The following is a 16,940-nucleotide window of genomic DNA, read 5'->3' as shown; positions in this document are numbered from 1 at the left end:
GTTACCCCGATATGATTAGCCACAAAATGTTAATGATTCAGCTGCCAGTGTCTCGGCCAATGAAGTTTAGATGTTCACAGTATGAGCATGAAAAATGACTTAGTTCATGTTTTCAAGGATATTCAAAGCAGTCATTAGCAGCCATGTAGGACGTGCTGGTCTAGTTAAATAATAATAATAATAATGATGATAATAACAGCAATAATAATACAAATCAATAGTAATAATAATAATAACTGTAGGAACTTCTTGATTGAATAATAGAATAATTCAAGTTTACTTAATTAAGCCTCATTTATTTTCGTTGTGAACAAAAAATGGCACTGCGTTCTCAGAATACTACAATTTGAGAACTCCTGCAGTATCTACTAATGAACTCTATTTTGTTACTAACGTTTACATGCGAATATCACTTCATGAATGAATATGCAGTAATGAATTGCAATGGGATGAGCTGGTTTTGTCACATGAGCATGCTCTGAAAACAAATGCTACTGTATCACTGTATGAACATGAAGGTTAGTGATTCTAATCTTGTCTGTCCATTCTATACATTATAATGTAGTTACTGTATATGTCTGTAGAGGGGAGACTCCACGGAGATATACTACACTCACACTCCTCCATTTTTGATATCTACTTCCTGTTAAAGATAGTTTCAGATGACATTGTGGATAAGCAATGGGCCCATTTGAAAGAGTATTTCAGTCCATCTTTACATTGAATCACCTATTTATAATCTTATCATATTCTGAGTATCTTTGCAATAGGACCAATATCCCATATGTACCTGAGTGGTTTTGTCTCATTACTGCAGTGCAGGCAACAAAATCTCTGTCTTCCTGGGTCTCAGAAGCTGTCAAGAGTACAGAGCAGACCAAAACAACATTCGCAATGCAATACTGCCATTGTTGCTTCAGTAATGGTTCCTCTCTTAGTCACGGTCTTCTAATGCATAGCCATTATTTTAGACATCCAAAGAGCCATCTATCATCCTAAACACTTCAGGCAAGCATTCCTTCACTTGCCTACCAACATGGGAAATGCTTTAATGTCTCCCTTCTCCTTTTATTTTTGTGTTGTTATAGAGGTGTTTGGATAGTTGTGCCTTTGTGTGAACTGCATGAATTCTTTCCTAATCCATGTTTTCCAGCAAAAAAGGGGGGGGAAAAAAGACTTAAAAACGTTGTACTCATATATCACTTAGTGTAGAGCAAAAATACTCAAGGGAACCAAGGGACGGACTGTCATCGAGACATATCTGTGTGTTGTTCAAAAGAATAATCATAATAAAGGCCTTTTACGTAGAACTGCTGTGTGTGGTTTCTAAATGAAGAGGAGATGCTTTACCCCTTTTGATCGATAGGTGGCACTGTGACACTTGGAGACGATGTTGAATAGCACTTTTAATAGTGACTTCGACTGGGACCCATTTTAGAGCATCACAGCGCAAAATGTCAAAAAATACCATATAGAAAATAGTGAATAGATCTGCTTAAATGAATGAATGAATATAAGTCACTCATTAAAGGCTAATCTGAATAAATACAAAAGATACATTATGTACCGTTAGAAGGTTTCAGATGGGAATGTAAACTCAAGCAGATACTGAAGTTGATTTAACAGAAATCAAGCAGACATTAAGCACAAACGTAGGAGAATCTGATTTTTGCTGTGGTGCTGAAACACGTGAGGCAAAAACAAGGATGGAGCTGTAGAATGTAGCTGCTTAAAGGGAAAAAGCAAGTCATTCATTTTGGTATAATTCAAGGTTAAGTATTCAAATCAGAGTGGAGCAGCTCATCTCTCACCGCTCAGCCCTGATAGGTTCAATATTGCTCTCAGTGTCTGCATATGCTGCAGTTTCCATGGAAATATCGGGCTTATTCCTGGGCTGTTTGTTCACTCAGCCTCAGTATTAAAAGGTACAGAACTGTCACCTGTTTCTGTGTTTTGGATAAATCATTTCATTAGCAGACACATGAGAACAGTAACGGGCAGCAGAGTGAGTCCTTGCATGAGTCACTCTTTCCCCCGACACTCTTTCACTCCTTTAGAATCATCTTAAAATTGATTTATAAGAATTCTAATTAACAAAAATCCAAATTCTTCTCTTCAAGATTACAGGAAACAATTGTGCATATACATTTCATCTGTGATTGGATTTACACTCATAGATACATAGATATTACTCCTGTTGTTGTTTTTTTCCTGCTTCTCATTTTGACAGTTTACTGATAACCCGAATAAGAGCTCCATTCTCATCCTTCAGTCTCTGGTTCTCCATCTTAAGCTCCGACTTAACCTGAGGACAAAGCACAAGACAAAGGGGACTCAGTGAAGCGGTGACAGAGAGGATGCAGCCCTTTAGCAATGCACCAAAGCTCATTTTCCTTAGAATGTTTTTAATCGGATCTAATAATCCGATGATCATACTGGACAGCAGACAGCACAAAGGGAGACCGGGGGACTAAACATAACAGATAGACATTAACTATAGGTTCAGACACCAGGTGGTAAGTTACAGTATCTTGGTAAGTGCACATATTGTTTACAGACAGACACCACACACAGTTGACCAGACATGTTCTTGTCTACATGCATGTAACAGTGCGTCTCTGTGGTGAAGCATCATCCCCCTCTCATTCACAGATAACAAGAGGTCTCTGTGTGCGTCCTCTTTGTGTACGTAGCTGTAAGACCATTACAAGAGTACGAGCGACGGCTGACTCACTCCAGTGTTGAGCCGCTCGCACATTCAACAGCCACTGGAGCATAATGGTGACAAACGATGTCAGCTGAACTCCCCGCAGCCCACTTAGAGCCGACGCCATGGCACCACATCCCACAGAGACGCTCCACACAGTACCTTTGATTATTGGCTTTCTCATGATAAATTACCTTCACTTGGTCTTCCATGTCTGATATCTTCTTCTTTAGACTCTGTGTTTCCTAAAAGAAGAAGGTATAAGAACAACAAATCAAGATCATTCATATATTTGTCCAGACTGTAACTGTTTCATTGCTATTCTTACCTTTTTCTCCGTCTCAAGCATGTTGGAACCAGAATCCCGTGCATCCCTCTGCTACAATGAAAGCATATTATGAGGAGAACACTGAGGATATATGTCAGATATTAAATATTCAATATGATGACTCTCATACACAGAAACACTTATAATTCTCCAAGTTCAGCTCTGACACTTATAGTTTCTGTCGTGCTTTGCATCATGTCACATTCTTTCATATCACACTTGTGCTATTCTCAGACCAACGATCTTTGCAGTTGATGTACCTGTACTCTCCCCATCTTGGCCTGAACCAAGACCAGTTCCTGTTTACTTGTCTCCAGTCTGGACTTGAGCCTTTCATTGGTAGCCAGTGCCTCTTCATACATCTACAGAATTGGCAGTAGTTAGGATTTCCACTGGATTGTTGGATTTTGTGTCAGATGAAAACGTTGCACTCTTCCCCTTGCACTTGTATGACAGACTTCATGATGCGTTCACTTGCCTTCTTGTAGTCACTGCACTCTCCCGCCTCCTCCTCTGCTTTTTTCCGTGCCGATAGTCTGTTTGCCCTCCGAGTGAGGTAGGACTCAGCGTGGTTTGCTGTATCATTGGAGAGGTCACATGATCCAGAAGAGTTCAATCTGGAGAAAGGATGCATTATCTTTTTTTTTAATGGATTAGTCTTTTCTACTGTCAGTCCTTCGATAGTAAATTGAATGTGTTTTGCAGTGTAATAGTGTGAATTGAAATGAAGGAACATACCTAGACAGCCTCTCATGCTGAAAGAGAAGAGAAGAGATTTAGGACAGGTTAAAGCAAAAGTTCCTCTTGTCTTTTCTCAGCTATACGGCAACTTGTCTCTATTTTACTGAATGTTCACTACAGCTGGATCCCTCATGTGTCTTCTCTGTGTTGTGTTCCATGCAGTAACATAGTTAGATAGTGGATTCCTAATAAAAGGTCTTTTCCAGTCCTACATGAAAAGATAAACAGCAGTCTGAACTAACAAACGGAGTGAACAGGGGAGAGGGGGAACAGCTCCTTGTAAGAACCTTACGAGCACAGATAAATAAAACATATCCAAAAAAGGTCATAACTCTGGCAGGGGCCTACGTTATTGCGTGCTAAATTTGGAAGGGTTATGAGTGTGCTGAGAGATGTTCAAGCACAAGAGCAGAGTGGCAGTATTAACAATAACACAATAATATCAGCTGGCCCTCTGGTAGAATATAAATAATATCCAACAACTCACTCAAAGCTGAATCTGATGGTTTCAGCTTACAGATTCACAGGCATTTACAATCCCAATGTATCTCAGACACCGGACCTGCAGCCTCAGACAGCCAGGGGACACAGCACCATGTTGGGACTGTTTGGCTGAGGTTCACAGGGAACGATGAAGGATCACAGCTGCAAAACTCACTGTAACTGCATGAAGCTCAATATAAAAAAGCTTTAGTTCCCCTGGGTGAGTCTGAGCTGAGTGCAGAGGAACGGAAATGGGATTTCTTTCAAACTAAATATAGAGTTTATACGTTGAGTTGAAATGACTATGCTGTGTTTGTGATTATGTCTTTGGTAAGAAGCTTTATAAGGATGTTTCTTTTGTTATCTGTTCTTCTACCAGTGTACCAGCAGCGGGACACGTACCATAGTTTGAGAACCACAGGCATATACAATCACAGAAAGCCACAGCAGTGAAAGTTAAGACGACAAGTGTTTTCTCACACAGAACGTATTGGGTGTTCAGTTACAGATGTTTAAATACAATGATTTGTCACTTTGGGGTCTTCATCGGAGCTCTTATGTCATCTTATGTAAGAATCTGTGTGGACACATATTTGGCAAATGGTCCTTCATGATGTTTGTGGACGTGGTTTACATTGAAGGATTCATCAAGTAAACAGGCGCTAATGGAAATCCCAGTTTTTGTGACCATGTATGTGAACATCTCCTCTGCAAGCTTCCCTTCAGCCTGGCTGGATCCCACAAGGAACTCTATGCCTGCTGACCAGTTTATACCATGTGGAAAATATGAGCTTCCCCGAGGACCAGCAGCGAGATAAACATCCATAAATACTGTCCAAGTTCCCACAAAGCAGTGTAAGCATCACGTCTTTCCCTCTGCTCTCTGTCATCCTGTCTCTAACTGCTCTCTCTCTCTCTCTCTCTCTCTCTCTCTGTCTGCTCTTCTTCCTCTCTTCTTCCCCCCTTCTCCCTCTCTCTCTTTTCACTGACTTACTGTCTTTGTACCCCTCTTTCCCAAATGAGACTCCTGCGTTAACTCATTATAACTTTTTCTTTGTTGCTCCACTTTTTACACCATTAAATATGCAAAGGTATCAGAAGCCCCCAGCGTAATGAAAGATAAGTGTTTTGTCATCCATCTCCTGTTCGCTTTTCCCTCGCCCGCTCTCTCTCATATTTATGTCTGGGCTTAAAGGTTTTTGCTGATATCAGTCATAGATATCTGTCATTAAACAGACTTCAAGGTGCATAAGGAGAAGCAGGTCTTACCCTCGTGCTCTTGGTAGCGGCAGTGGTTGAAGCTGGAGAAGAGTCAGAGATGGTCTTCCTGATGCGTGGTTGATCTTTGTTGTGAGAAAGTAGTGAAGACATCGCTGCAAGCCGCTGGCCTCCGCATCCAGCTGTGATACTTACTGTATAAAGTCAGTGTCACTGTCAAAAAGTCTTAAATGGACAGCAGTAGAGAAATTCTGATGTGAGGGTCTATCCTGAGAAGAAAGTCTACGATGGAGGTGTGATCTTCTTGTGATGGTGAGACACTGGATATCAGATGAGAGTGAAAGAAGATCACAAGTGTGTGCGTAGTGGAGGAAGTGGAGGGACAGAAGAGTAGGCGGGCTGTGCAGAGTGTGTGTGAGCACATAAGGATGTGACAGCAACATTGTTCACCAGGACTCTCATGAGACTGTGGTCATTCAACAAAAATGGAAACATTCAAGCAAAACATCAGTATTTTGCTCTCTCTTTCTCTGAGTCTCACACACATGAAATAATATTGTCCAAAACATCATTTGTATTTAATTAGTATGGAATTTAATGCCCATTCTAAATGCCTTTGTTCCTCATAAAAACCAGTCCAGCACTTAGGGGCACTGAGGATGAGTCTGTTTAACATGCAAATAAGCAGAAAGGACAGGACATGACAGAAGTATTCAAGAGGGATGTTCTCTGCCCTTTGACGGCCATAGGAGTGTAAATGTTTATATCACACTCTGGTTCTGATCTGAAGCACAGGGTGGCAGTAAAGAACACATGCTGCTACTCACTGACGTTAGAGGAGCAGGAGGAGGAGGAGGAGCAGTGCGTACATTTGTCTCTCTCTGTTAGGTATTTCTGTTTGTGTTGCGTTGCTAAAGGACATCTGCTTATTATCTGCCTTCGTGATGCCATAGGCCTGTTTTGTTTTTCTACCATTTTAATTTAATTTCTGAGTTAATATTTATGCTGTAAACAATTGCTAAGGTAAATTATGAGTTTGTTTTGTTGTGCACCCCAAGCATTGCAATTACTGACACAATTAGGAGTATTTGAGAAGCTGTAATATCTGTGTTGATGTAGATGTGTGTGTATGAGCAGATATAGGGTTTTGGCAACACCCTGTGGCCATAAGTGACACTGCAGAAAGGTCCTTACACAAAGGATATTTCATTTAGTCTAATTTGATTTAAGAACACAGCAAGGAGTCTGTCCATCCACAGTGTCCTGTTGTTTCCTTCACTCTGTAAGACAAACAGAGGAATAGTGTCATTTCTATCTATTCATGTGTACGCACAATTAATTTGTCAGATCATCAAATATAAAGATAATATGTAATTCTGGAAAATTGTCTAAATATTTGTACCTCTGACATTCAGTATCATGGAGGATTCGCTTGTCCCCAGTTGGTTTTGTATGGCAACTTTGTATTCTGCGCCGGCTGTGGATCCCACCCTTAGTATGAATAAGGAGCAGACGCCACACACATTGGTGATGTAGTAGTTGGCGTCTGTGTTCAGGCTGATATTGTCGCGGTACCATGTCACACGGGGAGATGGATTGCCCTTAATCGCACAGCTCATGCAGCACTCGTAACCTTTTGGAGCTGTACGCCTCTTCAAAGGGACAATAAAGGATGGAGAGGACTCCAGGTTGAGAGGTTTTCTCTCCCGTATGGTCAGTTTGAACTTTTCTGTTGACCGAAGAAGAATCAAAGATTTAAAATACAGTATTAGGAGACATTTCTTCAAGGACAATGTTCTTGCCAGAGATCTAAGTGGTTTTATACCCAGCCATAGGTGAGCTTAGAAAAAAGGTGTCCAATCGTTTAAAAAAGGGAAAATTGTGAGTTAGTCTCTGTTATTGAAGTAGAAACACACACCTCTTTCCTTTTTGGTTCCCCATGCAGGAGTTTCAGAGGGTGCTGAAAGGCTCATGTCATTTTTGGCGAACACCCTGAAGTAATATTCTCGTCCAGGCACCGTGTTGACCACTGTAAACTTGTTGTTGTAGAGGTTATCTGCTACCATCCTCCAGGTGGGCTTAACGGAGTCACGCTGGGTAACCATGTAGTGCAGCCTGTCGTCCCTCTTCTCATCCGGAGAGGGCGTCCAGGACAGAGTCACTGTCCCAGGAATGTTCTGATCCAGCTCCACTGGGCCTGGAGGCTTGGGGTCATCTGGGGTCAGATTAAGAGACAGGGAAATTACATTACAAGCTCTCTTTGCCTAGTTTACCCTAAATGTTCTCTCTATATGTACAATCTAATCTAATCTAATCTATATGGGCAGCACGTGAAAATCATTTCCCCTGTGTTCTGTTGCACTGAAGCTCAGCTGAACCTCTTGCTCATTCAATAAAATTTCGACCAGTTCAATTTGAGGCCTAAGCATAAAATGTAAAAATCTTGAGAGGAAATAGATGAAAGCTCTGTAGGGATAAATTCTATCATAAAAGCCTTAATTTTAAGGTAATAAAAGCTCCCCCCACGTCACCATTAAAACAAAAATGTGTATTGCAGAAACGTTGACAAAGAACAAAAAATATCAAATTGTTCGACAATTTCCTCAAATGTAATATTTTGAAATTACTTCCGCCTCCTGGATTGCTAGTACGTGCGCGAACTAACTTCCCTGACGTGGAGAGTTGCGCTTTCACACGTTTATTGAAATACTTTTGCGCTGTATCAGGATAAACTACAGGGCGTTCAATGTTGTAAGCAGCGGAGAGGAAGCCACAGCATCCGAGAAACTGAAGCGGACTGACGTTCCTCAACCTTGACGCAGTGAATCACCTGTAATGAGGTGAGTCCATCTTTTTGTGTATCGTGTTCATTGGTACTCAAACGCATCAATGGCAACGTGTGAGCTGCTGAGCCAAAGTGCTAAACGCTGTTTGATGGATGTGCCGTGCTTGTTTGTGAACTTTGTGCCGTTATGCTGCTGTTGCTGTGTATGAAGTACCATGCGTTGTATAGTCAAACGTGTAGAAACTGTTGGGCTCCCATTGTTCATTGGACGCCTCGGTGAACAACATGTGGCCCCTTGGATCCATTGAAGTTTGGGAAAGGCCCTTTCTGGACTTGGTACTGTTCATTAATGTTGTAACTTTGCTTGTATGATGCTCATATCCATGTCTAGAAATGTAGTGGGCACTTCAGTGGAGATGGCACAATCAGTGTATTTAAGAGACCAACCACAACAAGAAAATATTTAAAAGTAACCATTGGTAACATAATGCTTGCCTGTCACTCTGATTTCGACATTGAAGCTCTCCAGGCCGACAAGATTCTTGACAGTAATAGTGTAGATGCCAGAATCGGAGCGCTCAGCTGTTGGGATAAAGAATTGAGAGCCTTTATCCGTGTTGGAAATTGTTACATGTTTAGCCACTGGAAACCCATCTTTCATCCAACAGATGTCTGGCAGGGGAGATGCCTGTGAACAATATTGATAGAATAAGTTCAATGTGTAAAATACAGTCTCCAGTGAAGTCACAAAGAGGACAAGCTGTGGCACATTACCTCAAAGTTGATCTGTAGACGAACAGTGTTTCCGGATTTCACCACCATGAAGCTCTTCATGTTCCGTCCTTTGAATTTTGGCTTTACTTTAAGGGTAAAATTTGACATAATGTGATTAGTAACACACTAATAGAAGTGTGAATAATAATGTATGCCCTGAATTGATTTGCAGAGTCAGAATCAGGTTTCAAGGCATTCTTAACTGATTATTTAACTTTACTAAATATATTGGATTTGACTCGGTATAACAATATGCTCAATATTTAATGAACTGAATACTGAAGTTGTTTTTTATTTTTAATTTCAACACATCTTACCAGGAGGTGGCATGGCAATTATGTACTTGTCAAAGCACTGAGGTTCTCCATTACCTCCATAATTGGTGGCAATCACTCTCACCCAGTATGTCTCCATTGCTTTCAACCCAACTACCGTGTAAGAGGTTCGAGCAATTGGGTTGACATTACAACGAGTCCATTCAAGGCTCTCTAATGGTCTGATCCCCACATAGTATCCTTGGGCCTCGTCCTCTACCTCTTTCACTTCCTTGGGTTTAGTCCAAGCCAGAGAAAATGTTGTGTAATTTGAAGATGTTAGTTTTAGGTCTGTCACTTTGCCTGGGGGTTCTGGAATTACAGTAACTGGAGGTTATTCTGCAGTGGTTATGCAACTGAAAGGAAATGCAGTCAAATATAGGAACTGACTTACTCATTGGATCTCTTGCAATCACCGTGTCACATGGGATGCTAGGATCACCAGCACCAGATAGGTTGATGGCAGAGACCCTAAATTCATATTCTCCCCCCTCAAAGATATCTTTAACTGCACACTTTGTACCTATTAGGAAATAAAGAAACTTATCTTGTCAAGACAAATGTTCGTTGATGCATTGATGGTCAGATTCATGGTAAGAATGAGTTAATTCTGCATTTTAAACATGTTGATATTTCTGAAGCTTATCATTGTGATACATACATGTAATTGGCCCATCTTGGTTCACAAGGCTCCAGTAAGTACTACCTTTTTTGTGCTTTTCCAAATTGTAACCTACAATTTTGGTCCCCCCAGTGTCACAGGGAGCAGACCATATCAGATTGATGCAGTCTTTAAAGGCACTGGACACTTTAGGTGCTGATGGGGATCCAGGGTAGCCTGCAGGGGAAATGTTACATACTGTCAATGTTCGGGTAAAGACAGGATCGTCTATTGTTATGGTTATCACATCAAGCAAAGGTGTTGAGCAGGGGTTAATGTTTTTTATTTCTCTGGTGAAGCAACAGGCAGAAGGAAGACACAGTCGAATGTTTCATGAATTAAGGGAGTTAGATGCTTTTTACAATTGAATGCTCTGTTTTGATTTTTCTTCTTCGCCTTCTTAAAGGGTGTCTCATTTGAGATGCTAGGCTCTCATGCAACAACACATACTCCTTCCACCTCAAACTCTCCTAAAATGTATGGAACCTTACGCAGCATCCCAGCTGGTATGTCCTCTGTCTGCAGGTAATCACTGATGCCGTCTGCAGTCTTGGCTTTGATCCGGTAGCAGTATCTCCTTCCAGGGTCCACATCTGAGTCTTTGTAAGTTGGGTTACTGCCAGGGATCTCACCTAGATTTGTCCATTTATTACGCCCCGCTTGTTGGCGCTCTAAGATGTAGCCCAAGATTGGACATCCACCACTGTCTTTTGGTGGTTTCCATTTGAACTCAACAGATGTCACAGCACTCTCCATGATATCCACAGGTCCTTGTGGTGCTGTAGGTTTGTCTGTTGGCAGAGTGTGTAAATTTAAACTCTTCACTAGCGAGACAGGGGCGAGACAGTATCTCCTTACATGTGTTGTGTAATAAATCATCACAAGTGGACATTTCTTAACTTACCCAGTACAACAAGTGTGGAAACTGCCTCTACTGTGCCAAATTCATTTTTAATTTTGATTTGAACCTGTCCACTATTTTTTCTTTGGCACTTTGTAAGGCGCAGCTGGCTCTCAGTTGGGGATGTTTCAATCTTTGAATTCTGGCCAGAAAAAACTTCTTCATCATCCTTGTACCACTGTACGTTCATTGGTGTCCTGCCTGAGATGGGTAACTTCCATTCAGCAGTTTCACCTGCTCTCACAGTGACAGTTTTTGTGAATTTTCCCAGAGCCTCTGGGTTGATTTTTGGTGGGTCTTTATTGTAAGAAGAACGAAACATTTCAATTACAAAAATGTATTAAGCTCCTTTATATTACCAATCTCAAATGAAACCAAATAATAGATTCTGACCTTGGACGCTAAGTGTTGCCTCTGATTTACGTCCTTCCGCCTCAAAGCGGTACATAGCTGAGTCATCTTCTTTGCAGCTATCAATAATCAGCTTGTGGCAGGCTCCGTCTTTTATCATTGTAACTCCGTCCTTTGGGGTTAGCTGATAAGGTAAAAACAGTTATATCTGCATTGTTGTTGATTAATGGATTTTAGTTTTGCAAGGTTGAAATCGGACTTGAAAGTAGGACACTGTCATGCATGACATTCTTCTGACATTTTTATTTAACCTGCAAAAATTGACTTACCAACTTCCCATCTTTATACCAATTTCCCTCAGATGTCTCATTACTGAGTTTGCAGGAAAGTTCCGCCCGTTCATCAACATGAGCTGTAGTATCTGAGAGCCCACTTACAAACTGAGCACTTCGATCTGTAACAGTGAGAAACAACCTTATAAGTAACTGTAATGACTGCATTTTAAGCTCATTTGCAATATGAGGTGCATTTTATTTGTGAATTAGCCTTACTAACGAAGGTAGTGATGTTGTGTGACAAAGCTGCAGTCCCTAACTTTCTTCTCAAAGTGAGCATTATTTTCAACTGTTTCACCTTGTTGTTGTTGACAAGCAGTGGAAATAGATAAATAAAGAATACACAAAAAAAATAAAATAATATGTACTTATGATGCTTAAATAACAGCCAATGTTAGCTGTTGGGCATTGGTTAACATTATTGTTCAGGGTGACTCCATTATATAACACTCCTGTGCTGAAACTGTGTATAATAATTGATGAACTCTTAGATCTATTTGCCATGGTAGGTAAACATTAGGAGCAATGCAATTCAATTTGTGATATATTTATTTCTGTTGTACATTTCAAAGTGTCATTTTGTCTTTTCAAAGAAAGCAATCAGCAGTTTTACCTGTAACAGTTTCAGGAACCAATGGACCGGCTCTTAGTCGCTTCTTTTTCTGATTTGTTGCATCATCCTCTTCTTTTTTATTGTCACCTTCTCCATCTTTCATGTCTTTGTCCGTCTTGCCACCAGAAGCATTACCATCACCTTCACCATCTGCTTTACTATCACCTTTACCATCTCCTCCATCCCCTGGTGCAGGTTTAGCAGGGGAAGGTGTAGCTTCTGCAGCGTCTTCCTCAGCTGCCTCCAGATCTTCATTCTCTTGTGGCTTCACCTGCTGTTCTAGTGCTAGTTTAGCAAGGTCATCCTCTTTTTGTTTACGACGATTTGGGTCAGCTATTTTGCAATGAAAACACAGAAACGGGGCCAAGAAATTCTGTGTTTTTTCTCAAGGTACATTTGTATATGACCAAAATAAAAAAAACGATATGTAGAGGAAATGATATCTCACCTTTCACTGTGAGAGAAGCACTGCTGGAAGTAATTCCAGCTATGGCATAATATGTTCCATTATCTGCCACTGCACAATCCTTGACCTTTAATGTGTGAATGAGCTTGTCCTCTGAGACTGTGATCTCATATTTGTCCCCATCTTCAAGTGTTGTGTCATGAACTGACCAAGTAATTCCGTTGAGGGGTTTTGACAAGACACATTGAAAGACGGCATCATCGCATTCAACGGCCTTCACATCCTTAATCTTTCCTGTAAACTCCACTGCAGGCACTGAGAGAGAAAGAAGTAGGCATTTGGAACATAGAAACAACATAGAAAGGTATTGTTTTTCCCACACACAGTGTTTATATTAATTGCCATTCATCCTGTTTCATGTGAAGGATTTGCCTTACCTTGGAAATCAGTTGCAAGAACATTTGTTTCATCAACATCAACCTGGTAAAATCCAGCATCTTCTGGCTGAGGATCTTTGACGCTGAAAACAAACTTTGTCCCAATTTTCTGAAGCCTAAATTTAGAATTGTTGTCTTTACCATAAGGAACCAATATCCCATCCTGTTGAGAGAAAGGGAATTGAATTAGTTTCTTTAAGTCAAAGTTGTACATAAAGTTGTATATCTATATCTATATGTACTGTATATATTATTATAGTTGAGCAGTGTAATGTGATTTTGAAACTCACCCGGTATAAGTTAATTGCACTCTTTGGATTCCTCGGTGTCAGTTCAAAGCCAAATTCGGCTCTTCCATTTGGTTTTACTTCAATTTGTTTTACATTGCCCAGGCCCTCCACAACCTACATGGCAAAAGGAATACAGAGTTTAGTATCTAGGTATTGGTATGTTACTGCCTGTACAGAAGCCAATGCAATTATTAAGTGCATTTAGAAGAACTGTAAGCCAAAAAGACAGAAACAAAACATTGTCCGCCATCACAACTTAAAATTAAGAGCTGAAGACTTAGCTATTCAATGAAATGAAATGTCATTTAAGGCATTTTGACCATTAAGAGGACACATACCTTTGCCTGTTCCTCTGCTCTTTCCTTTTTCATCTGGTTTAGTCTTTTCAGCAGCCAACGGAAATCAGAAACACCAAAGTCCAAACAGATTTTTTCATAGCGTTTTTTTGGTGCACTGACTAGCAGTTCCAAGAGCTTAGGGTCAATCTCTCCCTCTTTTTTTGGTGGGAGTTGTTTTTTTCTGGTGACAATGACACTGTAAAGAGTCAAAGTTAATAGTGGGCAGTAATTATTTTGGCTTTACATCAGATTACATATTAAATGAGCTTTGACTTGCGTTTTTTTAAGCATTTTTCTAAAATCCTGGTCTCCTGGAAGAAAATGAGAGAAAAATGATTATGTTCCATGCTGAACTTACAGTGGTGTTATTTCTGTTTTGAAATCTTAACCAAGGTTTCATATTCAAGCAGAAAAGGACAACTGTCAAATCCTGAACAGACACATGATAATAGATACTGTATTTTGGCCGATTCATACCTTGGTCTTTGTCACTCCCTGGAAACAACAACAACAGTTAGAACATAGTGAAACAGAAACATGTTTAATAGAAATAAATAGACAGTATATCACAGTAAATCTCATACCTGCAGCAACCTTTAGCAGAAAGGTGCAAGAAGCCTCCCCATACTCATTGCTGATATTACATTTGTAGGTGTCACCGAGGTCTGGTGTTGCTTTGGGTATCTGATGAGGCGATATTGTCACATTGCACATCAGCAGTGCATAAGTCTTTATTTTTGTTACAGGTCACCAAAGAGAATCCTTCCACAAATGAGCGTTATTAAAATTTGCAATTTTGATGAATCCAGTCAATATACTTATTGTATACATTACATTGAGTGTTTTATAAGGAATATATCATGAAAACACAGTTAGTTTGATTTGTACCTCAAGAATGTACTCTTTAGTTCTTCCCTCAAATCTTGTCCTGTACTTCTCTTGGTCAAGTTTTCCCTTATTGCGCCCCCATGTGACAGTTGGTGCAGGCTCTCCAGTGACCGTAGCTCTGAAAATGGCTTTTCTACCTGAAACGTTAAAACATAGAAAGTTTCACAATTGGGAAACGGTAATAGTGTTTTATAATCCAGATGTTGATTGTATTTTGTGTTTTGTTACCCTCTTGCACAGTCAGTGGCATTGGTTTCCTGGAGAAATCAGGTGTTGTCTTTCCTGCAGGAACTTGTTCAACATACTGAGTGACTATAACCCCGGGAACTCTGGACATCTTTTTGATGGCCACTGCCAAGACCAAGAGAAAGTTTAGTAGTACTATGGAATGGAATTCTGCCCTACCTTCCAGAGCAGTCATCTAGATCACCTAATCAAGTAAAGCAGTTAAGAAAGTAAACAAGGATAGGATTGCAACACAGAATCTTTACTACACACACTGTACAGAAACTATCTTGCCACCAGTCAAGCCCACATGTTTACTGAAGTATTAGGGAATAAAATAGTATACTTTTTTTCTTATATCCAAGTTTTATTAAACAGATGTCTTATTAAACAATCAGGCTTGCCGGTGCCATGATTTCCATCTTAGTGCTGCTGGGGTTTGCATTTGAGCCAACATTTCACAAGAGGTCAGTGTTTCCTTTTTTAAAAGCTCAGAACTCTTGCCAGTAACTTGGTCTGTGTTTCTGTACTGCAGCGATGAAGCTTTCTTATTTTCCCATTCCGTTCTCGCCAAAGGAAAAACAAATAAAATGGCAAATCCAGAACAAACTGATTAAAAAAGCATCTTGTATTCTTGTAATATAGATTTCCTATACATTTGTCAAGGGTAGGAGTACTCCCTGTTCTAAGATATGCAAAGAAGAAATTCAGAAAATGTAGCTTAGGTTCTAAGTTGTCAAAAGGATGGAAAAAAACGACATTCAAAACCCATGTAGACTTATAAAAACAATAATTCTGAGCTATTCCGCATTAAGATTTAAAAGTAGAAATTTGAGAAAGGCGCAAACTAGGCTTATTAGTAGTTTTTGAGGCAAATCCCTGAAAGTGAAACCACACAAAATCTGAACTGAAGGTTGCATCTTAGCATTTGCAAGGATTTTCCTGATCAATATTCAATACAAAATTGATGGACTTCTTTCTTGATTTGCATGGGTGTGATTGGATAGTTCTGGCTACATTACTTTACTCCTAACCATAATATTAACCCTAGAAACCTTTAAACATTTTGGAAACACAGGCCTCTCACGTCTTCATTTATTGTCAGCCTTTTACGTCTTTGTGTCAACAGGTTTCAACTGTCGGATGATGACACACAAACACTCTTGATGTCTCCAACCCCAGCCCAGCCAGCACCTGTTACTTCTTGCTTCCCTCACTGTAGGTCCTGCATATTTAGCATGACCAGTTTGTGTCACACTATCACTGATGTATTTAGAGATCATAGTTACGCTTAAGTCACTTTTAGAATCAAGTAAACTCTGGCTAGCGGATGGTTTTCCATAGGCATGTCTGAAGAGTTGTCAGTGGTTAAAATCAGGCCAATTTAATTTTCAGGCCAGATGCCAACACAGAACTTGACACAAGCTCATTTGTCCCAATGGGGGAAGGGGAAGATGTTATGGGAGGGTCGGCAATAAAAAATTGAGTTTTCATTGAAGGTGAGGAAGGTTAGCGTTGGGGGAAATCGCCTGGAGGGGCCGCAGGCACTTTGCTCTAGTTATTATTTATTTATATGCAAGTCTTGAGGCGTAACCTATTGATGGATCAGGCCCAGTGTGTTTGCTTGAAGTGTATTGCTTGTAAGTGCACTTTAGCTCACAGATTGTCATTGTATTACGAAGCAACACATCAGATGTGTGGCCTGTGGTCCATGAGATCAGTATCTTTATACTCTATACTTCATAGAATAAATCCTTGCAGCAGCTCAGGTGGGGTTTGTTTGTAGATCTTAAAATTGGCCCTTCATAGTTCATTTGCAGCTGTTTACATTTTACTACAGATTTGTTCAGTTCCTGTGTCTTTTCCTAATATAAACACAATCGGAGGACAGTGTTTCTCTTCTGTTACTTGTGACTAAGTAGGTGATTGAGCAACAGTACGGTTGCAAAATTCAGTTTATAGTGAAAATGGATTCATCTCTGAACAGTCTCCCTTGAAGAATTGGAGATCATATCAGTTTCACTTTTAGAGCACTTTGTTAAAAAAGTAGAACAATGAAATGCTGAAAAAGATAGGCACTTTCCCATTGTGTCTTAAAACAAGTTTGCTGGCTTCTTATTTTTTTTTCCAATGTGACTTTTCTCA

At 40.1% G+C, this 16,940-nt stretch overlaps 2 protein-coding genes across 2 annotated transcripts; both read right to left on the bottom strand.

Annotated features, from left to right (window-relative positions):
* Positions 1-450: 450 nt before the first annotated feature.
* LOC142996324 (protein phosphatase 1 regulatory subunit 12B-like) lies at positions 451-5,869 on the bottom strand. Its single transcript, XM_076147291.1, has 7 exons — positions 5,529-5,869; positions 3,774-3,790; positions 3,514-3,652; positions 3,296-3,397; positions 3,036-3,086; positions 2,902-2,952; positions 451-2,305 (listed from the first exon to the last, which is right to left on the bottom strand). Exons 1-7 carry the CDS (start codon positions 5,628-5,630, stop codon positions 2,219-2,221), a joined length of 549 nt encoding a protein of 182 aa, XP_076003406.1. The 5' UTR covers positions 5,631-5,869; the 3' UTR covers positions 451-2,218.
* Positions 5,760-14,991, bottom strand: LOC142996200 (immunoglobulin-like and fibronectin type III domain-containing protein 1). The gene is made up of 23 exons (XM_076147101.1): positions 14,976-14,991; positions 14,799-14,921; positions 14,571-14,707; positions 14,267-14,366; positions 14,160-14,177; positions 13,960-13,993; positions 13,683-13,878; positions 13,345-13,458; positions 13,055-13,217; positions 12,660-12,932; positions 12,212-12,544; positions 11,593-11,717; positions 11,306-11,447; positions 10,916-11,209; positions 10,503-10,802; positions 10,012-10,188; positions 9,745-9,873; positions 9,354-9,662; positions 9,037-9,122; positions 8,758-8,950; positions 7,396-7,692; positions 6,880-7,206; positions 5,760-5,797 (listed from the first exon to the last, which is right to left on the bottom strand). Exons 1-23 carry the CDS (start codon positions 14,989-14,991, stop codon positions 5,760-5,762), a joined length of 3,924 nt encoding a protein of 1,307 aa, XP_076003216.1.
* Between the last annotated feature and the right edge of the window lie 1,949 nt (positions 14,992-16,940).

Source organism: Genypterus blacodes, unplaced genomic scaffold (genome assembly GCF_046128005.1).
Source record: "Genypterus blacodes isolate CSIRO-AG114 ecotype Tasmania unplaced genomic scaffold, CSIRO-AGI_Gbla_v1 ptg000037l_1, whole genome shotgun sequence".
In the NCBI taxonomy this organism is placed as follows: domain Eukaryota; kingdom Metazoa; phylum Chordata; class Actinopteri; order Ophidiiformes; family Ophidiidae; genus Genypterus; species Genypterus blacodes.
The sequence above is the reverse complement of the archived record's forward strand: the minus strand, read 5'-3'. Positions and strand labels throughout refer to the sequence as shown.

Bases quoted from the DNA above. Each gene is read 5' to 3' on its own strand.
- LOC142996324 (XM_076147291.1), bottom strand. From the start codon at position 5,630: ATGTCTTCACTACTTTCTCACAACAAAGATCAACCACGCATCAGGAAG. The intron at 3,398-3,513 runs GCAAGTGAACGC...CCAATTCTGTAG, and splicing joins AGTGCAGTGACTACAAGAAG to ATGTATGAAGAGGCACTGGC. The intron at 3,087-3,295 runs GTACATCAACTG...CTTTCATTGTAG, and splicing joins CCAAGATGGGGAGAGTACAG to CAGAGGGATGCACGGGATTC.
- LOC142996200 (XM_076147101.1), bottom strand. The intron at 11,448-11,592 runs GTAAGTCAATTT...TTACCTTATCAG, and splicing joins GGTATAAAGATGGGAAGTTG to CTAACCCCAAAGGACGGAGT. The intron at 9,874-10,011 runs GTATGTATCACA...ATTTCCTAATAG, and splicing joins CCAAGATGGGCCAATTACAT to GTACAAAGTGTGCAGTTAAA.